The sequence below is a fragment of the Neovison vison genome, chromosome 1, assembly GCF_020171115.1.
Source record: "Neovison vison isolate M4711 chromosome 1, ASM_NN_V1, whole genome shotgun sequence".
NCBI classification, from domain to species: domain Eukaryota; kingdom Metazoa; phylum Chordata; class Mammalia; order Carnivora; family Mustelidae; genus Neogale; species Neogale vison.
Genome location: NC_058091.1, coordinates 222,135,486 through 222,163,114, shown reverse-complemented (window position 1 = coordinate 222,163,114; position 27,629 = coordinate 222,135,486). Strand labels below are relative to the sequence as shown.

General features: G+C 36.3%; 1 protein-coding gene across 13 annotated transcripts in view; it reads left to right on the top strand.

Moving 5' to 3' along the window:
- ERBIN (erbb2 interacting protein) overlaps positions 1–27,629 on the top strand; it is a 128,675-nt gene that overhangs the window by 80,020 nt on the left and 21,026 nt on the right. For 11 of the 13 annotated variants that reach the window (XM_044267956.1, XM_044267921.1, XM_044267905.1 and 8 more), the window contains exons 13-19: positions 141–256; positions 1,861–1,930; positions 10,429–10,528; positions 17,148–17,269; positions 18,536–18,709; positions 19,623–19,808; positions 27,495–27,609. In XM_044267956.1, coding sequence (XP_044123891.1) covers positions 141–256; positions 1,861–1,930; positions 10,429–10,528; positions 17,148–17,269; positions 18,536–18,709; positions 19,623–19,808; positions 27,495–27,609 — 883 coding nt within the window. The remainder of the gene's footprint in view (positions 1–140; positions 257–1,860; positions 1,931–10,428; positions 10,529–17,147; positions 17,270–18,535; positions 18,710–19,622; positions 19,809–27,494; positions 27,610–27,629) is intronic. The other 2 variants (XM_044267887.1, XM_044267946.1) reach the window with 1 other exon arrangement.

The following is a 27,629-nucleotide window of genomic DNA, read 5'->3' as shown; positions in this document are numbered from 1 at the left end:
ATTAGTAACTGAAAAGAGAAAATGTGTTTCTTTTTATAAATGAGAAGAATGTTTTCATTACTTTCATAAATGATATTTTACTTCTGTCTGTTAAGCAGTAGGCCAGAATTTTGATCCCCAGTTTTATGTTTCTCCTTCAGATTGGAAGCTGGAAAAATATAACTGTCTTATTTCTCCATTCCAATAAACTTGAGACACTTCCAGAGGAAATGGGTGATATGCAAAAATTAAAAGTCATCAATTTAAGTGACAATAGGTTTGTAATAATTTTGATTTATAGAAAATATTGATTGGATAAAATTAAAGTTTCTTTATATGAAAGAAAACGGCATGCATGTTGCACTTTTCCTACATATTTTTTTTTTTTAAAGATTTTATTTATTTGACAGACAGAGATCACAAGTAGGCAGAGAGGCAGGCAGAGAGAGAGAGAGAGAGGAGGAAGCAGGCTCCCTGCAGAGCAGAGAGCCCGATGCGAGGCTCGATCCCAGGACCCTGAGATCATGACCTGAGCCGAAGGCAGAGGCTTAACCCACTGAGCCACCCAGGCGCCCCAATATTTTTTGTTTTTAAATAGAATTTTCATTTGAAAGAATGACCTGATTTTACCTATGGTTTTTAATACTGTGGTAATTTGTCATAGTTAATTTTGTGTTGACTTCAGCTATACAACTTACAGCTTGAGCTATGCAGCTGTTCTTTGCTTATAGTCACCTTTTATATTCCTATAGTCATATCTTCACCTTAATACTGCTGCTGAGTTGAGCAGGTTTTCATTTAATATGCTCACTGTATTTTTCTGAGCAGAGATGTGATTAGGCACCCATTCACATAGCTTGGGCAACACAGTCAAGGTGTAGAGCAAGTAGATCACTAGAATTACTAAATTGGAATCATGTTAAATTAAGAACAACCTGTCCATAATTTTTCCTGAGGTAAAGATACTAATAATGATAAAAGAACGTTCGTAGAGCATTTTTACCTTATGCTTTCATAGCATCTTACAAAGTATTCAAAACAACACTATGAATAGTACTGTAGGTATTGTCATTTTATGAGGAGAAAATTAAAACCCAAATTTCACATGACTCGTTTAGCTTGTAAAGTAGAGGTTTAGTGTAAGCCTAGTTTTCTAATTAGGGTATTCAGACTGTTCCATTTTATTTTAGAATAACCACTGCCTGTTTTTAAAAAATTCAGTCCTCATTTCTTCCCATACTTTGTACCCCAAAGCTACAGCCCTACCCCTAGGCTCTAGCAAATTGCCTTGGAATATAGGCATAGCAGAGTGGATAAGCATTAATAAGGTAGAAGGTTTAAGTAGACATTCTTTTTAAATAGGTGCTGTTCTAGTTTGGCATTCTGATGAATTGTTAATATCACTTTGTTTTTTATTCATTATAATGTTTAAGTAGTCTTTGGAATATGAAGGTGCTGGCTCACAAGAAAAAATAGAACAGTACAGTTTTTATAACAAACTATCACTAAGGCCTTCTGTAGTAGTACAAATAAAATATTCAAAGCAGTATTATGAGAAGTGCTTAATGTGTTCTTGTATTTGCATTAAAGTAGGGATGGTTAACATTTTTTCCTAGCAGACAGTTTTTGGGGGTTTATTAGATTATCCATTTTCCCCCTAGCTGAATTAATTCAGTGGAAGAATTGTATTTTTAAAGTGATTCTTATTAAACTGGATAGTATTTTGTCATATCTGTGTCAAAGACCTATATTGGGTTCTCTCCTAAATTAAATTTTTTTCTCCTATTTTCATACTCAGTAATACAATATTATTTAAAAGACTGTTAGGTTTTGCTCTTACATTTTAACATTTGTTATTTTAATTTTGTATTTTCCCCACAGGTTAAAGAATTTGCCCTTTAGCTTTACAAAGCTGCAACAATTGACTGCTATGTGGCTCTCAGATAATCAGGTAGGCATTCTGATTTCGTAAATTACTGGAATTCCAATTGTGTTAAATGATTATGCATAATAATCATGGGCTCATTTAAGAGCAGTTATACTCTGGTATACATTTAAAATATATATAAGAAAAATCTTGGAAAATATTGAGATACAGATATTTTTGTGTAGTTTCTGTAGATTCAAAACAATAAATCCTATTGGACTTGTCTAATTTCTCTTGAATCTGTAAAAAGATACATTGATTAAGAAATCAGACTCAGGGCACCTAGGTGGCTCAGTGGGTTAAGCCGCTGCCTTCGGCTCAGGTCATGATCTCAGGGTCCTGGGATCGAGTCCCGCATAGGGCTCTCTGCTCAGCAGGGAGCCTGCTTCCCTCTCTCTCTCTGCCTGCCTCTCCGACTACTTGTGATTTCTCTCTGTCAAATAAATAAATAAAATCTTTAAAAAAAAAAAAAAAGAAATCAGACTCAAACTTCATTTCGAAAAGTGTTTTTCTCATTCTCCATACCTTCCCGAACTCCTCCAGCCCTTAGCCCTTGCTCAGCCCTGCTGTCCAGAGCGTCTTTTGGGCAGCGCTGCTCTCTTGGGCCAGAGAGGGGTGGGGCTTGAAGGACTGAGTGGATTTTGGGTTTTTCATTAAATAAACTGGTGATTTCTTACTAACTTAAAAAAAAAATCAGACTCGATATTCTCTAACTTCTTTAAGTTTTTAGTGATCCTCTGTGGCATATGTCTATAGAAATTTAATAGTCAATTTATTATTTTTCCAAACATTTTTTAAAAGATTTTATTTATTTGCCAGAGAGGGAGATCACAAGTAGGCAGAGAGAACGGGGGAAGCAGGCTCCCTGCTGAGCAGAGAACCCGATGCGGGGCTCGATCCCAGGACCCTGAGATCATGACCCTAGCTGAAGGCATAGGACTAACCCACTGAGCCACCCAGGTGCGCCCTAGGATACTTTTGATAGTGAAAGGAGCTTTATGATGATTATGTCAAAAGAGCATATGTAAAATGCGAATGTCCCAGGCAAATTGGGCATTTGGTCATCATGGTCATAATCAGTTATTTATATATGCCACTAGTTTAAGAGGAAGAATTGATCCTCTGATACATGTCAACCTACTGTAGTTGAAGGTGAACAAGTATAACATGAACAAGCAAGTAGTAGGATCAGATTGTTATTTTTAGAAAGCTTTTTGAACTGCACTGTGAAAGATTAGCAAGGGTGATGGTGCCAGGTGTGAAAGCAGAAGAGACTGGTTGGAGGGCATTGCCATACTCAAGACAGTAGAACATGTTGGCTGAAGTAAGGTAATAACAGGACCAGGGAAGAGTGGGTATATTTAAGGCATAACTTAAAAGGCCACATCAGTAGAATATATGAAGAATGCACGCGTGTGAGAAGTAAAAGCAAAGATGAGCCTCAGAGATGTAGCTGGAGTGACTTGCTGGATATTGATCTGGTAATCAAAATGAAGAACCACAACAGAAAGAAATAGGTTTATGGGAAGATACTGAGTTCCAATTAGGCATGTTAAGTTTGAAGTACCTTTGATATATCTGAGTAGGCATCTAGAGAATAATTCTAGTGGCCATGATCCCCCAGGTTCCTCGACTTTGTTCTAGACTGTGATTTCTGTGCTCTGGGTTTGTCCATTCTTTAAATTTCGAACCTCCTGGGCTTTCTCAGTATTGCTCCTGAAGGCACAATTTCCTTTTCTCCAGGACATTATAGACCTATTCCTTTTGTTTGTTTTATTAAGAAATTTTTTCAAATGTTTTCCATCACAAGAAAAGATACAGGAGCTCAGCTCATCATCTTAATCACTTTTTTTAGGGAGTGGTTTCATATCTTTTACTATTTTCTCAAAAGGGAGTCTATAAATTTATTTATTTAGTTGTTAGGGGTGGATGAATCCTGAGGAACTAACATACATATGTTTATTTATGTATTTATTACTAACATTTAAGTGACAGGTGGATTACAAGACTTAGAAAGGGTGGCCATAGAGGTAGAAGAAAAACTTTATGATAGTAGATTCAAGTTAAGGATGAGGTAGCTGGCTTTAAGGAAGAAGTTGTAATGGGATAAATGCTGTTGGGGGGTTAATTCAAATAAAATCTGGAAAATATACATTATTTCTTGCCAACTTTTGACTATAGCTAGTGTAGTTTTAGGAATACATTAGAACAAAAACCCAATTGATGCAATTTAAGGAATGAATAAATGAGAGAATGGAGGCATACAGTTGTTGATTGAGCTTTTAAGAAGGCTGGATAAGAAAGAAGAGTGGAACATAAACCAGTAGCTTGGGGCAATGTAAGAAGGAATCCTTTAGTATTAGAGAACATTTTTATAGGTTGTTCAAGGAGGCTATGTAAGAATAAGGTTAAAAATATGAGAGGGGTAGATAATTATTGTGTAACTGATAGAATTTAAAACTGATAGAGGGATGCCTGGGTGGCTCAGTTGGTTAAGCATGTCCTCAGCTTGGGTCATGATCCTAGGTCCTGGGATTGAGCCCCACGTCGGGCTCCTTGCTCACTGGGGACCCTGCTTCTCCCTCTGCCTGCTCTGTCCTCTACTTGTGCTCTCTCTCTGACCAATAAATAAGTAAAATCTTCAAAAATAAAATAAAACTGTGGCAGAAGTTCTTGTCTTTTTGAAGGCAGTTTGGACTGATGTGAGAGGGAGAACTTTCACACATCCTAAATGTTTCTAAGGAACTAAGAGTTATTCCTTGGACTTACCTTTGATTGATAAACATTTATTGAAGGCTTACAATAGTTCATGAACTGCTTTGGGAGCTTGAGATATATTGGTGAAACAAAGAGAGTCTTACATTTTTATTGAGATTACACTTTCAAGAGATAGAAACAAGTAATTATGTAATAGTATGTCAGAGCTACAAAGAAAAACAGAAGCTGATAGGCATTAGAAGAATAGGAGGGCAAGAGTAAACATCCTGTTTTAAATAGGGTGATTTAGGAAGAAAGTGTCTTTCTCTAAGGAAGGGCACCAGTAGAGCAGATGTTCACAGGAAATTAGGAGTGAGCCATGCATAGATTAAGGCAGTGAGTTGGAAAAGGAGGTACATTTAAATATTAAGAGTAAAGTTCCCAATACTGGAATGAGCTTGTTGTAACTGAGGAATAGATAAAAACCCTGATGGCTGAAATACAGTGAGCAAGGAAGAGAACTGAGTAAGATTAGATCAGAGAGGATAACTGGAATTAGATCACATAGGACCTTGTAGGCTGTAGTAACCAACTGGGGTTTTACACTGAATTAGATAGAATCTGTTAAAGTATTTCTTGCCAGGGAATGGCGAGAGGTAATGTACATTTTTAAAAGATCGTTTTGACACTTGAGTGAGGAATGGGCCATAGTTAGGTGGTAAGGTTATTGGTGGAATATTCTGTTTTGGAAGGAGAAAGTTTAGTAAGGAGGCGGTTGCGGTAGTTTAGAAGGAGGTGTTGCTTGCCTTCAACTATTGTGATAGTGAGATGGTGAGAAGGAATGTAGGGATGTCAGGTATTGACTGGAGATAAAATTTGGGAGTCAGTATTTTACAGATGTTCCATTTAACACCATAGAACTGCATAAAATTAGTAGGGAGAGAGGATAGAGAAGAAGAGAAGATCAAAGACTAAGCACAGGAAAGAGACTGGCACCACAAGGAGAATAAGAAGGACCAGCCAACCAGGGGAGTATGTTATCCAGAGAATTATCTGAAGAAAGTGCTTCAGGAAAGACCATCTGTGCCACATGTTGCCAGTGATTTGGGTAGATGAGAACTTCTAATTGGCCATTAGGTTTGTTAAGGTAGAAGTAGTTGCTGACCCTGGGAAGAGTACATAGTTTTAGTGGAACACTGGGAATGAAATACTGATTTCAGTGTATTACACTTCATGGGAGGCAAAAAGGTCAGGTCAGTGAATCTGTCTTAGTACTCTAGTTAAGATTCTATTTGTCCAGTTAATAGATAGGTCTCTCTGAATTTGCCTTGGTCTTAGAAATAAATGTTAGTAGTTTACCCTTGCAAAGAGTAGTTATCATTCACCTAAGTAAAACTTTAGCAAAATATTTTTAGTTTAATTTGAAATGTCTCAATCTTAGGATTCACAGTGTAGATTGTTGTAAACGTTCTAGTTTAATTGGGAAGAAATCTCCTGTATAATATTGGCTAAGTATTGGATTTTAGGTTCAAAACAAAATAGGGGTTAACTTACTATCTGTAAGTAGGAGGAAATCTTTTTTCCATATCTATTCTTTGGTATTTCTTACTGATTATTTTTTTTTAAGCATAGAGTATGCAGTTTGCTGATCCTTTTAATGCTTATTATTTGACCTTGAGCAATATCTTATAATAAATTATCTAATGCTGTATTTTCCCAGGGTTTTGGATACACTAGACTTAAGTTCCATAGTTAAATTTGCTTGGGAGACTGTATTATATCCTCTTTTGAATTATATTAACAACCCTTATGTGTTGCTGTAGTAAAGAAACCCACTTGTCTACACTTCAGGATTCTCCAGACTTCTTAACCAAGATCCTTTTTCTTACCTAATTCTTATTAATATCCTAAAAGCCTTAAGCTGTTATCAGTCCCCACTTTTGAAGTATTTCCTTCAATACTACAGATTGTAGTATTTCCTTGTTCTGCAAGTTAAGGAAATACTGAAATGATGATACCTTTGCTTTTATTACAGCTTGAACACAGTGATTATTGCATCATCATTAAATGTGTCAGTTCATGTATATATGGAACTCTTAATTTTCTAATCTCTTAATTGAATATTTACATATGAAACGTTTTGAAATTTTTCATCTGGATTCTCAGAACATTGCTGGGCCCTGGCTATACCAGATACTTAGAGTTATGAGACATAGCTCCTGGTATTAAGGACTCAGACTTTTAGTATAATAGCACTATTGCAGCAAATCAATACCAGAAAATTATGCCAGATGACTCCTTTTAGTGAAATTATCTAGTATCTAAGACAGTCTCTTCATATTTACAATGCTCTCTCATTTTCATCTCTTTGTTCCACATCTGTTAATTACTTTTAAAAAAAAAAAATTGCCATAGGGACACCTGTAGCTAAGTCAGTTGAGCATCCAGCTCTTGATTTGATCTCAGGGACATGAGATTGAGCCCCAAGTGTTGCTCTGCCTAAGATTCTCTCCCTCTCCCTCTGCCCCTCCCCCCACCCACATTGGCACACTCTCTCTAAAATAATAAATCTTAAAAAAAAAAATCGTAGGGGTGCCTGAGTGACTCAGTTAAGCATCTGCCTTTGCCTCAGGTCATCATCTCAGTGTCCTGGCAGTGAGTGAGTCCCGTGTTGGGGCCACTGCCCTGTAGGAAGTCCGCTTCTCCCTCCCTCTCCACTCAGGTGCCACTTGGATGTATAAATCTTAACTACTGTTCATCATATAGTGTATTACCTTTTATTTAGACCTGCACTGTCCAGTACAGTAGGCACTGCTGTCATGAGTGTAGTCCAAATTGAGATGTGCTCTAAGCGTAAAATGTACACTGGATTTTGTATATGTAATATAAACAAAGAAAATAAAATATCACATTTGCAATTGTTATTTGGTCACACATCAAAATTATATTTTAGGGGCGCCTGGGTGGCTCAGTGGGTTAAGCCGCTGCCTTCGGCTCAGGTCATGATCTCAGGGTACTGGGATCAAGTCCCGCATGGGGCTCTCTGCTCAGCAGGGAACCTGCTTCCCTTCCTCTCTCTCTGCCTGCCTCTCTGCTTACTTGTGATCTCTCTCTGTCAAATGAATAAATAAAATCTTTAAAAAAAAAGAAATTTATAAAAAAAATTATATTTTAGATATACAGGATATGCTAAATTTAATGCATTATCAAAATTGAACTTATTTTTGCTTTTTAAAAACATGTAGCTGCTAAAAATTTATAAATTATCTATGGTTCTCATTTTAGTGTCACTTCTGTATTTATGCTGGACAGTGTTGACTTGGACTATTGAAATTCCTAACTGGTCTCTGCCTCCAGTGTTGGCACCACTTTCAATCTTATATCACCCCGATTTCATTCTGAACCACACTTCAAGTGATCCTTTTATCTGGTTCCAGCACTAATCTACTTAAAACCTTTTCCTGACTTCTTTCTCCATACTGTATCCTTCAAGACCTCACTCATCCTGTCTTCATCTCTATCTCTTATACCTTCATTTTCATATCCCCAAATGGGTTCTCTCTTGGAACATTGTTCACCCCTCTCACCTGGTAATGCCCATTCATCATGTAGGAAGTCATTCTCTCAGGAGTGCTTTCCTAATCACTCGAGATTGTGATAAATGAACACCTTCGATAGGTTCTGTTACTCCCTGTATCCTCTCTAACCTGTACTTAAATCATTTTTTAATGTCTCATTTTGCTATCCCTCCCTGTCTTTCCTTTCATACATCCTAAGCTCTCCTAAATTGGTAATCACTGTATACCTGGTGCCTGTCATAGTACTTTGGCATATAAAGGCCAAATATAAGTAAATATTTGTTGTGATTCCAGATTTCAGAGATGAATATTTATTGGATATATTGTAGGAATTATGGCAAAGGTTTTGATCTCCGGGTCATGAGTTCAAGCCCCATGTTGGGTGTAGAGGTTACAAAAAATAATAATAAATTTTTAAAAAGAAACCAGAATAGAGATCACTGGAGTTAGATGTTTTAGGGAATGGAGAGACTGGTAAATAATTATCAATTTCTTTTTCTGACTTTGTACTCCATAAATAACAGATAGTTTTCTTTAACATCTGTGTTGAAATATAATTCACGTACCATAAAATTCACCCATTTTAAAGTGTACAATTAATGCATTTTAATATATTTCTAGAATTTTGCAGTTATTAACATGGTTAATTTTAGAATTATTTCAAGGGTGGTTTGTTATTTGTTTGCTTTAAAGATTTTATTTATTTATTTGAGAGAGAGAACATAAGCAGGGACAGCATCAGAAGGAGAGGGAGAAGCAGACTCTGCAGAGCAGACACGGGGCTCAATCCCAGGATCCTGGGATCATGATCTGAGCCAAAGGGAGGCATTTAACTGTATGGGCCACCCAGGCACCCTGGGGTGATTAATTTTGAAAAGCCTCTAAATAATTCTGTTTTGTTCATCTAAGTTGACTGCTTTCCCCTTTTTCACGTACTCCTCATCTCCTAAGACATCAGTGGGTTAAGAGCATGACCATGTCATTTACATTTTATACCTGTTGAATTATCCATGACTGTGGAAAGATTTGTCATAAAAGAATCAAGAATAGATGGATACTGCCAGAAGGTCAGTAGATAATTAGGAAAGGAGAGAATAGCAGAGGCAGAATTCAGAATGGTAGAGGCACAATTGACTATCCCACAAAAGAACAGATATTTACACTTGAAGAGATATAAGTGATGATCTCACAGTATTTGTAAGCTCTGAATCTACCCTCCAACCCAGGGTTTATGAGCTATGGGAGAATAAGCACCCCTGCATTTGAGAAGACTTAAGGAGAGCACTGTGTTTGGGAAAGGAATAGATCTACCATTTCTGTTATCTGAGGAGATCAAGGAAAGTTTTTAGTGAAGATGTTTGAGATGCAGGGCATTTTGTTTACCAAGAAAAATTGAGAGGCATGGAGGAAAATATTTGACTGGGAGTAAGATTATTGGATGGAACTAGCTAGCTGTAAATTTTTCACAAAAGTCTAAAGATTTAATTGGTAGGGTGGCAGGTGAGGGAGAGATTGGGTAGTTCCCTCCCTATTTAGAGTTGACTGAGGCTTGGATTGGTAGGATTTTAAGTTAAAATGATGGCTAAAGTTATTAGTTTTGTTAAGAATAAATTGAAATCACTTTATAACCAGTTAGGAAAGAAGTCTTAAGAAAAAAAGAGGTCCAAAATAATGGATTTATAGTTTCACTACTGAGTAACTTGTGGTATCATTAAGGGAGACAGGAGACAGGGAGAAGAGAGAAGCAGGTTACAACTTCATATTTGTTTTAAGTACTCTCTTTTCAGCTAGAATTAATCTGCAGATAACTGGACTAAACCTTCTAAATTATTTCCTTAAAAGCCTGTTTCCAAAGGGGAAGGATAACAGAAAGGGGGCACAATAATGTAAAATGGAAAGGCTTATTTTATAGCTTTATTAAATCACTGTGATAAGTAATTATTGGACTGTGGATATACTTGGTATTGGAAATGTTTTAAAATTGTATTGATAACCAGTGATAATTGCAATACAGCATGGGTTTTGTTTTACACTAAAAACTAAATTGTTGTTTGTTTGTTTTCTTAAGATCCTTACAAGTTTCAAATCAGTTCCTAGAAGTTTTTTTTTATGTATATATAATCTTGCTTTTGTAATCTACACATTGGTACTTTATAGAAAAAATGATGAGTACTTATTCAGAAGAATTGCTGGATATGTATTTGCTTTAGGATTATTGAAAATTAAACATTTATTTTCTTTCCCTAGTCCAAACCCCTGATACCTCTTCAAAAAGAGACTGATTCAGAGACCCAGAAAATGGTGCTTACTAACTACATGTTCCCTCAGCAGCCGAGGACTGAGGATGGTAGGAACTTAAAAATTTCTTTATTTTTAAAAATTATAATATTAACAAATCACAGCATAGGTGTGAAGTGAATTTTAAGTTTCATAGACTCTTAATAGATTGAAGGGAATTTGGAGAATTAGCCGATAAATTTCTGAAAATGAGAAAATAATTCAGTATCTCAGGATTGTAGATAGTTGAACTTAGAGGTACATGTAGACCATATGCTTCCTTAAGTGATTCCTTGAAATTAAACAGTCAACTTCATCTGTAATAGGACTCTCTGTTCTTTAGCTAAATGTTAGGAATACATGTCAGGTGTCATGTAATTATGAATATTGAACCAGGAAATATTTTGTTCACTTCTTTTGTTGTAGACTAAATACTACCCTTGGATCTGTATACCAGATAAGGATATTTGTAGAAGTCTGATTAAAAGGTTATTTCTAAGTTCTTACGTTTTGCCTAGAAAGGGGAATATATAGGCTTTACTGTTGGCCACGCATGTTTTTGAACAGTTTTGGTATGAAAGCCTTTTAGACTAAGGAACAAATTGTTTTTAATACATATTGTTATGTGTCTGTGTGTGATGTATGTTTTATGTTACACCTAAAAATATAATTGTTATGTGTATATTTTTCTGAAACCAGTGAAAATCTTCATGGCCCAAAGTTATTTATAAATTAACTCTTAATAAATAAAAACACTGCAGAAAATATATTCTTGAGTTTCAGTTTCCTTATCTTGGAATACTGATAATAGTATCTGTTTTGCAGGGTTTCTGTACAGATGAGAACCACTGGGTGTAAAGTACTTAGCACGATGACAAAATCAAATTAGCTGTTACTATTCTTAGATTGTTTTGGCAGGCTTAGCAAACAGTTTTGAAATACTTACTGAGATTAAAGACTAAATTCATTTAACTCTGTTCCATTATTGGTGATAAATAGAGAAGTCTTTTATCTGTGCTAATTATTTCTTATTCTTTGCAAGGAGAAATAAAAAACTTGCTTTGATAAGTTATCATTTCTTGGGAATTATTTAGTGAGGTTGATTTGGGTGAAGCAAAACTATTTAGCTTTTGAATTAAAGTCAAAGTTAAAACTTTTGAGAAATCAGATGTGAATAGCCTCTTTCATTGAGGATCTATAATTAATGCTTAGAGAATAGGTTTGTAAGCATAATTCCTTTTTCATGTATTTAAACAAACCCCAGTTTCCATATTTAGCAGTATAATTTGGAAACATATTCATAACAAAATGTAGTATACTTCATTTTAGATAGTGTTGAAGTATTGTTTAATAATGCAAGTACTGTAGGGCGCCTGGGTGGCTCAGTGGGTTAAGCCGCTGCCTTCGGCTCAGGTCATGATCTCAGGGTTCTGGGATCGAGTCCCGCATCGGGCTCTCTGCTCAGCAGGGAGCCTGCTTCCCTCTCTCTCTCTCTCTCTGTCTGCCTCTCCGTCTACTTGTGATTTCTCTCTGTCAAATAAATAAATAAAATCTTTAAAAAAAAAAATGCAAGTACTGTATATATACGCATTAGAAGTTAAGAAGTTCGGGGGCACCTGGCTGGCTTATTCAGTAGAATATGTGACTGTTGATCTCAGGGTCATGAATTCAAGACCCTTGTTGGGTGTAGAAATTACCAAGGGGGAAAAAAAAAAAAAGAAATTAGGAAGTTCAAAGTAGATAATACCAACTCTGGCTTATGCCCCTGTTTGTGCATTGTGGGGAATTATAATGAATGTTTGGATACATCAATAGTTTTTTTTTCTTTGTTTGCCATAGGCACTGGGACTTATGTCTCTATTTTCCACTTCATCTCTGAAGGTGATTTCTAATAGAATTATAATCAGCTACATAATATATTCCAGTAGTTCTTCTTTGATGTGGGAAGATAGAATGGTAATAGTTAAAATATTTATGAGGAAAGAGAATGAATTTTTAGTGTAGAGAAGAGACTTTAATGTCCTGTTGCATGGGTTAGCAAGTTATTTAAGCAAAGAACCATTTAGTAAATATAGGTTTCATAGACTATATTTTTCTATTCTACCTGCTTGATGCTGTCTATTTCATGCAAAAACAGTCACAGACAATATGTAAACAAATGAGCTAAGATGTGTTCTAATAAAATTTTATTTGTGGGCAGAGAAATTTAGATTTCATGTAATTTTCATGTGTCATGAAATAATTTTTTGGGTTTTGGGATTTTGCTGCAACATTTAAAAATTTTAAAACTGTCTGTAGGTTGTAAGCTATACAAAAGCAGAAAGTGGGCCAGATATAATAGCTTTTTGTCCCTGTCCTAAAGGCATATTGGGAAAATTTGTTCTTATTCTCATTTTGCTGCATTTATTTCAGAAAAAATAATAAAAATTGGTAATTATTAGAAATCCGATACAGGGACGCCTGGGTGGCTCAGTCCATTAAGTGTCTGCCTTCCCCTGTGGTCAAAGGTCCGCATCAGGCTCCTTGCTCAGCTGGGAGCCTGCTTATCCCTCTGCCTGCCTCTATCCCTCCTTGTGCATGCTCTCTCTCTCCTCTCTCTCTCTGACAAATAAATAAATAAAATCTTAAAAAGAAAAAAAAAGAAATCCAATACAGATATCATTTTGAAAGAAGATTCTCAGACAAAATTACTCTGTACTTTGTGATAGAACCAAAGTCTCTAAAGGACTTATTTAATCTTTGATAATTTTATTATATTAATACATTACTACTGTTTGGTCTACCTGCTTTTGTTACTGCCATATAGAGACTTCAGAATGTTATTTTCCTTTCATTTTAACTAACACTAAAATAACCAAACATGATTCCAGCAATGACTAGAACTAGCCAAAGGCATATGTATTTTTTTATATGAGTAATGAACCAAACTGCTGTGGGGTTTTGTTTTTTTTTTTGTTTTGTTTTGTTTTTATTTATTTATTTGAGAGAGAAAGTGAGTGAGCACGAGCAGGATGAAGGGCAGAGGGAGAAGAAGCTGAGCAGGGAGCCCAGTGTGGGACTCGATCCCTGGACTCCGGATCGTGACGGAGCCAAAGGCAGATGCTTAACTGACTGAGCCACCCAGGCATCCCTGAACTAAACTGTTAAATACACATCTGTAAGAGACCATTGAAGGCCCTTCTAGGAAACAATCAGATAAATATATTCCGTCATAATACTTTTTGTTCCAATAAGTGATTGGCACACTGTGGCCCATGGGCCATATCTAGCCTATTACATGTTTTTGTGTGGCCCACAAGCTAAGAATAGTTTTTTACAGGTGAATATTTACATCAGTTTGATGATAGTCAATACCAGTTAAGCAATATGTTACTCCAACAGTGAGAACTTTAGTCTTCTCATTTACTATATAACAAAAATTTTAAAAGTTTAGTATATTTTAAATTTGTCGGTAATATTTGGAAATTTGATTTCTCTCATAAGTACCTCCTGTAATATCCTTGATTTTATCTCTTGGTTCACAAAGCTTAATATATTTATTATCTAACCATTTACAGAAAAAGTTTGGTGACTCCTGCTCAGAACTGTTCTACTCATGGGTATACTCATTCCTTGATCTCTCTTACTGTCTTCTCTTTTCATGATTCAGATTTACCTGGCCTCCTATCATTTCTGTCATTTTGATTTATTCCATTTGTTTCTAAAACAGGTCGTAGTTCAGGTAAGAAATGTATTTGTGATACAAAGAGTAGAAATAGCAAAATCTTGGCCTTCAAATTTTTGGTATGAGAGATGTATTTTAGAGTAGAAAAGTTTTAAAAGGAAAAGTCTGAGATACATTTATAGTATGCTGAGTCCTTGGGGTGCCTGGCTGGCTCAGTCAGAAGAGCATGTGACTCTTGATCTCAGGGTCATGAGTTTGAGCCCCTCCTTGGATGTAGAGATTACTTAAATAAATAAAACTTAGAAAGAATAATATTCTGAGTCCTCTTAGAGTTTACATGTTTCTCAAAGTATTTCACTATCGGTATTATTACAAAGAAAACACTGTAACATACTGCACTTATAATACTGAATCAGAAACTATACTGACATGGCCAGGTGGGTGAATTCTTTTTCAAATGCAAGAAAAACTTTTTCCTTTATCATAGTACCTCCAAGTAATAAGTCAGAAAATACAATTTTCTTGGCTTAGAGTTTTATACAGTTTAAGGAGAATAGATACTTGGTTCACATTTAATTCATTCCATTTTTATTTAGCACCAATATGCCAAGCAGTGGGTTAGATCTAAGTATTTAATGATAAAAATCCTTGCTTCAAGGCGGTCATGTTCTATGGTGCCTGGCTGGCTCACTCAGTAGAGCATGACTCTTGATCTCAGGGTTGTGAATTCAAGGCCTACATTGGGTATAGAGATTAATTAAAATCTTAAAAAAAAAAAAAAACGCTCACCTTCTAAAGGGGAATAATGATGGATAAGTTTGAAATAGCATGGTATTTGGGGCCTATTAGAGGAATCAGTGTTAAATGGGAAACAGCATCCATGTAACAATTTGTATCTGGGGAAAACTGGTTGTTGCAGGAGTCAGGGAGTTTTCAGTCTGAGTGTTTTGATGGCATTTCTTCATTCATTGAAGTCAAAGAGAAAACTTCCTCTAGAGGTCAAGGGTAGGGCCCTTGAAGACAGTGATTTGTAGTAGGAGGAAAGACCGACTGGAAATAAATAGGATTCCTGGGCAGCACTGAAGATGGAGCAAAGATAAAGGAATACCATACATTTGTAAAGGTTCTAAACAACAGGGTGATGACACTTTTCTCTGATAGAAGTGAGTGGTCCAGAGCAAAGAAGTTAGGTGGTTGAAGTAGCACATCCATGGGTTTTGTTGGAAAGGTATAAACTGAGAAAGGGGCAAGAAATGTGAAAGTGGTTAAAATAATGTATCATTAAACCAAAGCTGAATAGAAAAGAAAGTAAAACCTACAGTGGATTTACAGGAAGAGTAAGAAATGAGAATAAGGAACTCAAAGTGTACCAGCAATAATAAGGAAGGGAATGCTTTGAAAGAATGAGTGTTGTAGTGGTCAAGGAGGAGGAAAGTTTTACAGAAGCTTACATCTTGAGTGTGACCAGGGTTATGAATCACATTGGTGAAATATAGATGGACACTGAAATTGAGAAGATTGAGGCCTGTGAAATTGTAGTGGTGTAGAGGGGAATAATCACACATTGTTACCGTTCTTGATATTGGCAGGTTTTAGGTAGAGAGAAAAGCTGTTAGGCAAATACTAGAGTCTCCAGTGAATATGCCAGGGTTATCAGGTCTAGTGGCATCTAAAATGCAGAGAAAGTAGTAGTATTACTTGATGTCCCGAATCTCAAAAGATGTGAGATTTATACTAAAGCGTAGAAAGTATAGGTGATCAGAAGTTGACAAGAATGAGGGTCATGGTAAAAGTTACTTCCCTTGGAGTTCTGAAAAAATTCTGGTATAAGATTGCTTTGGCTTGCGCCTGGGTGGCTCAGTGGGTTGGGCCGCTGCCTTCGGCTCAGGTCATGATCTCGGGGTCCTGGGATCGAGTCCCGCATCGGGCTCTCTGCTCAGCGGGGAGCCTGCTTCCTCCTCTCTCTCTGTGCCTGCCTCTCTGCCTACTTGTAATCTCTCTCTGTCAAATAAACAAATAAAATCTAAAAAAAAAAAAAAAAAGATTGCTTTGGCTTGTTATAAAAACTCTTAAGAGATTTCTCAGCTAGTCTGGTGATTGAAATTGTTGCTTAAGATGGGAGGGGAATTTTTTGAACTGTGGAAATAGGCTATGTTGCAAACTGCTTGGCTCTGCTTGCCTTTCCAAGTATACCACAAAAGTCAATAGGGATTCCTAGGAATTTGAACTACCTTCCACAAATAAACAAAAACAAACTTTATAATTCATTAACTATTAATGCCACAAAGTTATTTTTTAAAAAAATTTTCTTGAGCCAAGTATTGAAAACAAGAAATGCTGAAGGTAAAAACTCAATTCTTTTTGTTCAGATTTGGATTTGTGATGTTCTTTGTTTGGATATGATATTACAGAACGGTAAGAATCCCACAATAAAGACTAAAAATTAATGATAATGATGCTACATTTGGCTAAACATTCAAACTGAGCACTTTATTTGCTTAGTAAATTATTAGCACTTTATTTGCTTAGTAAAGCCTTATATAAAGTATAATGTATAATGCAGAGATGTAATTGCAAGGCATCAGGGTAATCTTTTTTTAACCAAAGTAACTCACTGTCTTTATCTCCTCATCCCCCATATAATGAACAATATCAGAATAGGGGCGATTATTCTGAAATGATTTATGTATTGCCATGTCTGTATGTGTGCTGCTGAAGGAGGTACAATTACCATGCTGCTTTTTGTAGGGAACTGCACAAAATCACATACCTACTGAGAGTTGTAATTGTTAGATTCTTTTCAGGAACCCTTCTGGTAATAGGACAAATTCACTTAAGGGAAGAAAAGATATATGATTAATACTTTTAAAGAAATATTACAGTTACAGTAGCATTGTATGCTGCTGGCATTGATCAGTCTTGACTTATCTTAATGTTTATAACTCAAAATTATGAGCAAGTAATGGTTTTTCCATAATTACAGCAAAATACAGTATTTTTTTGTTTTTTGTTTGTTTTTCTTTAGTTATGTTCATATCAGATAATGAAAGTTTTAATCCTTCACTGTGGGAGGAACAGAGGAAACAGCGGGCTCAAGTAGCATTTGATTGTGATGAAGACAAAGATGAAAGGGAGGCACCTCCCAGGGTGAGTCCCGTTTTCCCTTCAGGTTTTAAACAGGTCCACTGATACTTAATTGGTGCTATTTACCTTACTGTACTATTTCAGGAGATACAAAGGAATATTGGTTTCATTACTTGCCCTCAAGGCACTTGAAGTTTTATTGAACCCACTGTGTCCTGTGAAAGAATTTAAGAACAGTATAAAACTATGTGATTTTAAGCCAAATTTCATAATATAAAAATAAGAGAAAAACACGTGATTGCTTTCCCTCTTCCTGTTTTTTAATGATTTATTATTTAGATTCTAGAGATCAAGAACTCTGTTATGAACATGTTTTTCTTTATGGGTTTGAGAATCTGTGTTGCAGTGACAGAAGTAGTAAATAATTCATTTCCAATTACTTGTGGATATAATTATTTTGCCCTTATATAAACTAGCTGAATCCCAGAAAAATGGCAATTAGACTGACTTTGGAAGTATTTGGTTCCTGGCATATAAGACAGTATATAAATTTAGGAATTTTATGTGTCTGGAAAAATATCTATCTGGAAAACATACCTGTTTCAAAGCCAAGTGATAGTGTTGGCAATATCCACACCATAAATCTTAAGATGGAATACATATTAGTCTGCTTTAAAAAAAAAGTTTTCAGGGGCGCCTGGGTGGCTCAGTGGGTTAAAGCCTCTGCCTTCGGCTCAAGTCCTGGACCGAGCCCCACATCAGGCTCTCTGCTTGGCGGGGAGCCTGCTTCCTCCTCTCTCTCTGCCTATCTCCTCTGCCTACTTGTAATCTCTGTCTGTCAAATAAATAAATAAATATCTTAAAAAAAAAAAGTTTTCAAAGTATTAGTTAAATCTGTAACCGTGAAGTCTTTCACTATTGATAAAACCATACTTCTGTCTAAAATGCTTTTAGGGGGTGCCTAGGTGACATCAGTTAGTTAAGCGGCTGGCTTTGACTTAGGTCATGATCCTGGAGTCCCAGGATCAAGTCCCACATCAGACTCCCTGCTCGGCAGGGAGTCTGCTTCTCCCCCTGACGCTCCCCCTTCTCATTCTCTCTCTCTCTTTCTCTCTCTGTGTGTCTCTTTCTCTGTCAATGTCTCTCTCTCTCTAAAATAAATAAAATCTTAAATAAAATAAAATGATCTTAGTGGCCTATCATCTGTGTTTAAAGTTACCCCCAGGAGCCAGATAACCAATGCAATTAAAGTGGGTTATAGTTAAATTTTGAGGTTGATGTTAGAAATATTTATCCATATTTCAAATTTTACTTATTTTATTTCTCTAGGAGGGAAATTTGAAGAGATATCCAACACCATACCCAGATGAGCTTAAGAATATGGTCAAAACTGTTCAAACCATTGTACATAGACTAAAAGATGAAGAGACCTGTGAAGATTCCGGAAAAGAACTGAAACCACATGAAGATCAGCAAGTTGTAAATAATGATGTGGGTGTGAAGGTTAGAAAACTCAATTTAGAAGAATTGACTAAAACTTACTTCAAGCTTTTTAAAACTTTGAAAGAATAATTGATACAATGGTCCTTTTTGTATACACGATAACGTCCTCCCAAATTTAGGGTGTTGTTCTCACCACCTGAAGTAAAAGCTGGAATAATCAGCATACTCTCTGATTGCTATTATTACACTTCAGTATGGTTACAGATTTTCCATGTGGGCAGGATAACGTCATCATAGGTTTTAAAAAAATCTTGCCTAAAGCAAGGATAAGATAAGGAATGTCAGAAAATTCGTTGTTACAGAAATACTTTTTTCCCCGTGTTAACATTGATCCACTCTACCCAATTCTAATTTTAAATGTAATTGATATGACAGACTATTTCCTTGGGATGTTTCAGAAATGTACAGCAATCCTTAAAGTGTGTGTTCCTTTCATGGAATTTGTTCCCCCACATTATATTACAGAAACAGTTTTCTTATGTTGCTAGAGTTACTGTACATTCCACAATCAGCAGAAAACAGTCTAACCAGCCTGAGTTTGAGCCTGCTGAGCTAAGTGACTCATTCATGAATGCCAGCTTTGCAGCTTAAGAGGTGAAATGTAGCCTCAGCTAAATTACAAAGTTTAATGTGGTTCATGAACCTTTGGGGGCCACCTGCTCCCCAAATGAGCATATATGGCCGAAATAAATACATACCATACACACATACATACACACACACTCTAAATATATATATTTAGTAATCTCTGCACCTTATGTGGGGCTTGAACCCATGATCCTGATATTAGGACTCACAAAGTCTTCCTGTGGAACTAAACAGGCATCCTACTTTTAAATTCTCATCTGAACTATAGTACAAAAATAGATACAGAGCTTTAAGGAATATGGATTCTTTGTTTTCTTTGACGTAGACTTCAGAAAGCACCACTCCAGTAAGAATCAAAGCTGATGAAAGAGAAAAGTATATGATAGGAAACTCTTTACAGAAGACCAGTGAATCTGAAGCTGAGATTAGTCCTGGGAGTCTACCAGTGACTACAAATATGAAAGCCTCTGAAAACTTGAAGCATATTGTTAATCACGACGATGTTTTTGAGGTACTGCATTGTGATTATTCTCTGGAACAGTTGTAACAACTTTAAAGAATTTAGCATTTCATTATTCCTAACTAAAGATAAAAAACTGTTAATCAAAAGCAGAAAATACATTACCTCATTTGAGAAATTTCATGGTATTTGTTATAGTATTACTCATTTATCACTTCAAACTTAAAATTTTATAACCTGTATTGCATTCACATTTGCTATGTAAATTATATTGTGGTAGTTCTATTCTAATTCTTTAATATACATCATCTCAATTTTTTATTGAGAAGATTGCCATAAGTATAGTTCAGTTATTTCACTTATTTAAGCATTTATCATTGATTGTGAAATGTTTTTTTCTTTGAATGTCTAACACTTTTTTTAAAGTTACAGTATAGTTAGGATACAGTGTTCTATTAGTTTCAGGTATATAATATAGTGATTTAACAATTCTGTACATTTCTCAGTACTCCTCAAGAGCACTCTTAAATCCCATCACCTATTTCACCCATCCTCCACCCTCCTCCTATCTGGTAACTTTGTTCTCTATAGTTCAGAGTCTGATTCTTAGTTTGTCTCTTTCTTTCTTTGTTCGTTTGTTTTGTTTCTTGAATTCCAATTACAAATGATATCATTAAGTATTTGTCCTTTTCTGACTGACTTTTTCCATTTAGCATTATACTCTCTAGAGCCATCCATGTTGTTTCAAATGGCAAGATTTCATTGTTTTTTGATGGCTGTGTAATATTCCAGTATACCTATCTGTCCATCTATAGCAACATAGATAGATACACACACACATTCCATATCTTCTTTATGCATTCCTTATCGATGGACACTGCTTCCATATTTTGACTATTGTAATTGTTTCTGCCATAAACATCAGGGTGCATATCTTTTCAAAATAGTGTTTTCATATTCTTTGGGTAAATACCCAGTAGTAGAATTACTGGATCATATGGTAATTCTTTTTTTTTTTTTTTTTTTCTTTTTTTGAGGAACCTCCACACTGTTTTTCCCACAGTGACTGTACCAGTTTGCATTCCCAACACCAGTGCAGGATGGTTCCTTTTCTCCATATCCTCACCAACACTGTCGTTTCTTGTTTTTGATTTTAGCCATTCTAACAGTTGTGAGGTAATACCTCATTGTGATTTTTGATTTGCATTGCCTTGATAATGAGTGATGTTGAGATCCTTTTCATGTGTCTGTTGGCCCTCTCTGTGTCTTCTTTGGAGAAATGTCTGTTCATGTTTTCTGCCCATTTTTTAATGTAGATTATTTGTGGGTTTTTTTGGTATTGAGTTTTACAAGTTTTTTGTATATTTTGGATACTAACCCTTTATCAGATGTCTCATTTGCAAGTATCTGCTCCCATTCAATAAGTTGTGTTTTAGTTTTATTAATTGGTTCCTTTGCTGTGGAGAAGTTTTCTTATTTTGATGTAGTCTCAATGGTTTATTTTTGCTTTTGTTTCCCTTGCCTTTGGACACACATCTAGAAAAATGTTCTGGGTCACCTGGCTGGCTCAGTCAGAAGAGCGTGCAAGTTTTGATCTCAAGTTTTTGAGTTTGAGCCCCACAGTGGGTGGAGAGAGTATGTAAAGACAAAATCTTGAAAAAAGAGAAAGAAAAATGTTCCTGTGGCCAGTGTCAGAGAAATTACTGCCTGTGCTGTCTTCTAGGATTTTTATGATTTCAGGTCCCACATTTAGGTTCTCAATCCATTTTGAGTTTATTTTTGTGTATGGTTTTAGAAGGTGGTCCAGTTTCATTGTTTTGCATGTTGCTCTCCGGTTTTCCTAACACCATTTGTTGAAAAGACATTCTTTTTCCCACTGGATATTCTTTCCTGCTTTGTTGAGGATGAATTGACCCAGATGATCATGGATTTATTTCTGGGCTCTGTTCTATTCCACTGATGAATGTTTCTGTTTTTGTGCCAGTACTATACTGTTTTGATTACTATACCTTTGGGTAGTATATCTTGAAATCTTTGATTTTACTACCTCCAGTTTTGTTCTTACTTTGTTTTAAGTAGGATCCATGCCTAACGTGGGGCTTGAGCTCATGTCCCTCAGATCAAGTTGCATGCTTTACCAGCTGAGCCAACCAAACACCCCCCCTCACTCTTCTTTTTCAAGATTGTTTTGACTATTTCAGGTCTTTGGGGTTCCATACAAATTTTAGGGTTATTTGTTCTAGTTCTATGGAAATTGCTGTTGGTAATTCAATATGATTACATTAAATCTGTACATTGATTTTGGGTAGTATGGCCTTTTTAACGATATTTGTTCTTCCATTCAATGCACATGGGGTGTCTTTCCATTTGTTTGTGTCATCTTCAGTTTCTTCTCTCAGTGTTTTAGTTTTTAGAGTTAACCTCCTTGGTTAAGTTTATATCTAAATTTTTATTTTTAAGATTTATTTTTATTTTTATTTATTTGACACAGAGAGATCACAGATAGGCAGAGAGGCAGGCAGACAGAGAGGGGGAAGCAGGCTCCCTGCTGAGCAGAGAGCCCGATGCGGGACTCCATCCCAGGACCCCGAGATCATGACCCCAGCCGAAGGCAGTGGCTCAATCTACTGAGCCACCCAGGCGCCCCCCCCAGATACTGTTTTTGATGCAGTTGTAAATGGGATTGTTTTCTTAGTTTCTCTTTCTGCTACTTTGTTTTTAGTGTATAGAAATGCAGTGAATTTCTATATATTGATTTTTGTATCCTATGACTTTCTGTATTCATTTATCGGTTTTAGTAATTTTTTGGTGGAGTCTGAGACTTTCTTTTAAGAGTTTCTTCTAGTGGATCAATAAAAGCTGTAACTTTTTTTTAAACAGGTTTTTTGAGGTATAGATCACATGCTATGTAATTCACCCATTTAAATAAAGGTTGTACCCTTTATTCAGTGGCTACTGATACACTAAAAGTTGTTCAGCCTTCACTGCAGTGAACTTTTTGTTAATTTTCGAACAAAAAAACTTTTTTATTATCCAAAAAAGAAAGCCAGTACTTCTAGCCTTCTCCCCAGAACCTCTCCATCCCCTTGAGCCCTAGCATCTTATGTACTGATTATTTGCCTCTGTAGATTTGACCATTGATACATACTCCATTGTATCAATAATCATGGACATTTTGGTTATTTCCACATTTTGACTATAGTGTGTAATGCCACTGTGAATGCTTGCATACAAGTTTTTGTGTCAGTAAATATTTTCTTTTTTTTTTTTTCTTGGATATATACCTAAGAGTAAAACTTTTGAATCATACAGTGACTCTGTTTACCTGTTTGAGAAAATGCCAGAGTTTTCCAGAAGTAGCTGCACCTTTTTTTTTTTTTTTTTTGCTTTCCTCTCATACATTGCTGGAGATAATGTAAAATGGTAAAGCTCTAACTTTGCAAAATGAAATTCTGAAGTGTTTTTGATTTATAGCTATATTGCCCATTATGTATCCACTAGTTGTGTTTTTTTTAAATTAAGTAAATAAAGGTAAGAGCTCTGTTTCTTAGTTTTACTAGTCTATATTACAGGTGATCAGTAGCTATGTCTGGCTAGTTAGTGGTTACCATCTTGAACTGCACAGACCAGTCATTTCTATCATAGAAAGTTCTTTTGCAGAGCACTGGTATATAGAAAAGGTGATATTGTGGGTTCATAGCAGCATCTTTATTCCTGAAAAATTTAAATACATTCAAAGCATATCATCTGTCTTCAAGATTATCCATTAAGCTAGTATTCACTTACTAGAAAGAAACCTCATGGCTTGTGAATGTACTTTAAAATGGATCACATTATTCCATATACTTATCATATACATTGGACCTAATACAACATAGTTTGTGAAAAGGTTATTGGGTTTGTCCCAGTGAATTTAATACTTTATTTTGTATGATTTCTATGCATAAGGCACTGTGTTTGAACTATGGTGGCAGAATAGATGTATGGGTATATAGATACAGTCAAGGTTAGACGGTGCTGAGTGTATAAGAAAAGTACTAAGTGATAAAAATATTAAGTGCTACATAAATTTAGAAAAAGAGGTATTTTCTGGCTAGGAACAACCATGGATGCTTTAGGGTGAAGGAGCCATTTAATTTGTACATTGTAATATTTCATCTAGCAGAAATAGGAAAACTGAATAAAATATGGAAGGAATAATGATAGCAAAAGGGAGGTACCTGAGAAATGTAGAAAAGAACATGTTCCATCTACCTGAGTGTAGGTAGAATGGGGTTGGGGTGGTAGAATGAAACAAAATTAGTAGAGTAGTTTGGCTCCTGATGATGAGGCTCTGGAAAGCCATGCTAAAAAGTTTGGATTTAGTGTTCTGTAGTCTTTGAGGAGCCACTGAAGGCCTTTTAGCAGAGCAGTACTTGTGATAGAGCTATGTATTAGGGTTATCTGGCAACAGCTACTGAATTTCCCCATTTCAGGGCTTTATTTATATAAATAACTTATTTATATAAATACTCTTTATAATAATACTTGAAAATGTGGACTGGAACTTAGTTTTAAGAATGTAAGAGATTTAGGGGCACCTGGGTGGCTCAGTGGGTTAAGCCGCTGCCTTCGGCTCAGGTCATGATCTCAGGATCCTGGGATCGAGTCCCGCATCGGGCTCTCTGCTTGGCAGGGAGCCTGCTTCCCTCTCTCTATCTCTCTGCCTGCCTCTGTCTCCATCTACTTGTGATCTCTCTGTCAAATAAATAAATAAAATCTTTAAAAAAAAAAAAAAAAGAATGTAAGATTTAGTATGAAATATCCCTGACTATAAGGAGTGAAGAGGGAATAGTCACACAACTGTGCTTGAATAGGATAATGCCATTAACTGAACTTGGGTATTAAGAGAACAAGGAGGGGCGCCTGGGTGGCTCAGTGGATTAAGCCGCTGCCTTCCTCTCAGGTCATGATCCCAGGGTCCTGGGATCAAGCCCCGCGTCGGGCTCTCTGCTCTGTGGGAAGCCTGCTTCCTCCTCTCTCTCTGCCTGCCTCTCGCCAACTTCTGATCTCTGTCTGTCAAATAAATAAAATAAATCTTTAAAAAAAAAAAGAGAGAGAACAAGGAGCCTCTGAAGGACGAGGTTGTTTTTGAATATGTGGAATTTGAACACTTAACAGGACCATCCATTAGACATACTCAGTAGGTCATTGGAAATGTGTCTCTTTAGCTCAGAAGAGAAATGAAAGCTAAATTATAAATTGAAGAATTATCTACATTAAACATAACTATTGAAGAAAATGCAGTCCAAAGGGAAGGAGTGGGGAAGGACAAAATAAGAGCTAACTTCAGGGGTGCCTGGGTGGCTCAGTGGGTTAAGCCGCTGCCTTCGGCTCAGGTCATGATCTCAGGGTCCTGGGATCGAGTCCCGCATCGGGCTCTCTGCTCAGCAGGGAGCCTGCTTCCCTCTCTCTCTCTCTGCCTGCCTCTCTGCCTACTTGTGATTTCTCTCTGTCAAATAAATAAATAAAATCTTAAAAAAAAAAATTAAAAAAAAAAAAAAAAGAGCTAACTTCAGGAACATTAGTTGACTTGAGCACAGTAGACAGAAAGGTGGGAGGAAATATAGGAAGCCATAGCTCCCAGATGCCAGGTGTAGTGTTGGAGGAAGTCTGCTCAGCAGTTGAAAGTACTGTCTGTATCAAAATTGGGACAGACCATTTGCCCTTCCTTCTCCTGTTCTCTCATTCTTTGCGCATTAATTCTACCATTAGGTTCTGTTCATTCCTAAATTTCTGTCAGATTCCTTTTTTCTTTTTCAGCCATCACTGCCATTGCCTAAAGATATTTTTTTTTTTCCTTTAGGACTGTTAGGATAACCAGGTCCCTTTCTGCTGCTCTCTATCTCTTCCCATGCATTTATTTTTTTTAAGATTTTTTATTTATGTATTTTTTGTATATTATGTATTTGACACAGAGAGAGACAGTAGGAGGAGTGGGTGAGGAAGGAGCAGGCTTCCCCGCAGAGCAGGAAACCTGATGCAGGGCTTGATTCCAGGACCCTGGGATCATGACCTGAGCCGAAGGTAGACATTTACTGACTGAGCTACCACGCGCCCCTTTCCGTGCATTCTTAGTATCAGAGTTACCGTTTTGAAAGATAACCTGATACGAACTCCTGGCTTGGCAACTTCCAGCAGTGACCAGCACATACTTGAGTCCATACTCAAGAGTATAACCTTTCCCTTTTCAGTCCAATCTAACTTTTCTGTCTCCTGGCAGTTATCTGAGCTCCAGCTACATGGAATTGACATACCTTCTCTTATTTCTATGCTTTCATTTGTGCAGAATGTCATTCCTCTCTTACCTCATCCCTCACTTCTCTTCCTTCACTCTTTACTTTCTCTTCCTGTTCTACTAATTAGAAATGTCTTTCCATTGTAGTACAGTCATGAACGGGGTTTGGCAAACTATGACCTTTGGCCCATGTCTGGCCCACTGCCTGTCATTATATGGCTTGAAAGCTAAGAACAGCTTTTACATTATTTTTTTTAAAGATTGTATTCATTTGTTTGAAAGACAGAGGTCACAGCTAGGCAGAGAGGCAGGCAGAGAGAGAGAGAGGGGAAGCAGGCTCCCCGCTGAGCAGAGAGCCCAATGTGGGGCTTGATCCCAGGACCCTGAGATCATGACCTGAGCCGAAGGCAGAGGCTTAACCCACTGAGCCACCCAGGCGCCCCCAGCTTTTGCATTATTAAGTATTGAATAGGAATCAACAGAAGAAGACACTTTCATGACATGCGAAAAATCAGATGAAATTCAATTTTCCTGGCACATAGCCACAGGTATTTGTTTACATATTGTCTGTAGCTACTTGAGTGCCACAGTGGCAGAGTTGAATAGTTGAGAGACTTAAGGGCCTCAAAGTGTAACATATTTATGATCTGGCTTTTTTACTGAGATAGTTTTCTGACCCTGGTCCATATCTTCATTATGTCATCTACGAGTAACCGGAAATCTTAGTACTTTTAACAGAACAGTGTTTAAGAGTTTTTATTTTCATCATGTTATTTATTTTCATCATTTGGAATAATAATTAAATCTGCAAAAGCTCTGTTTTTTATATACAGTATTTGCAATGTTAAAATATTTCTATAAATAGTTGTTCACCACCAGGTCCTTTTGTTCACTACGCCCTTTCACTTAATCACTCAGTGGCAGATAATCTGGGACTTTCGTCAAATATTAGAGAAAAATTCATGGAGAATAATAAAAAATTCTCTCTTCAAATTGGTCAGAAATTGCCATTAACTCATTTTAGTGGAAGAACTCCTCAGTCCTTCTGACTCCTTGCAACTTGATAATTTTGGAGGGAATAAATGTGAGAATTAGGAAGAGACTTTTGGTTGGAATATCTCTAAACTGAGTTTTTCAATGACAGAGATTGTGTTTTATTCATTTTTATTTCTCTAACACTTGGCAGAGTACCAGGCACATTATAATCATTAATATACTTGAATTAAGACCTATCATGAAGTATTATTCCATAGCCACTTTGACATATTGTTAATAATTGCCACAGCTTATGCCATATCTTGAAAAACTTAATTATATACTAGTTTTAGTTCTGTTACCATAAAAAGGTTTTTCATCCATGTTCTAAGTATTCTTTTCTCTTTGAAGTTCTTATGACTTAATATATATTCATTTAAAGAAACCAAAGTTTATTTAAATACTTTCTTCTTTCTTTAAATTAGGAATCTGAAGAACTTTCTTCTGATGAAGAGATGAAAATGGCAGAGATGCGACCACCATTAATTGAAAGCTCTATTAACCAGCCAAAAGTGGTAGCTCTTAGTAATAACAAAAAAGGTTAGATGTTGAAAGCACTA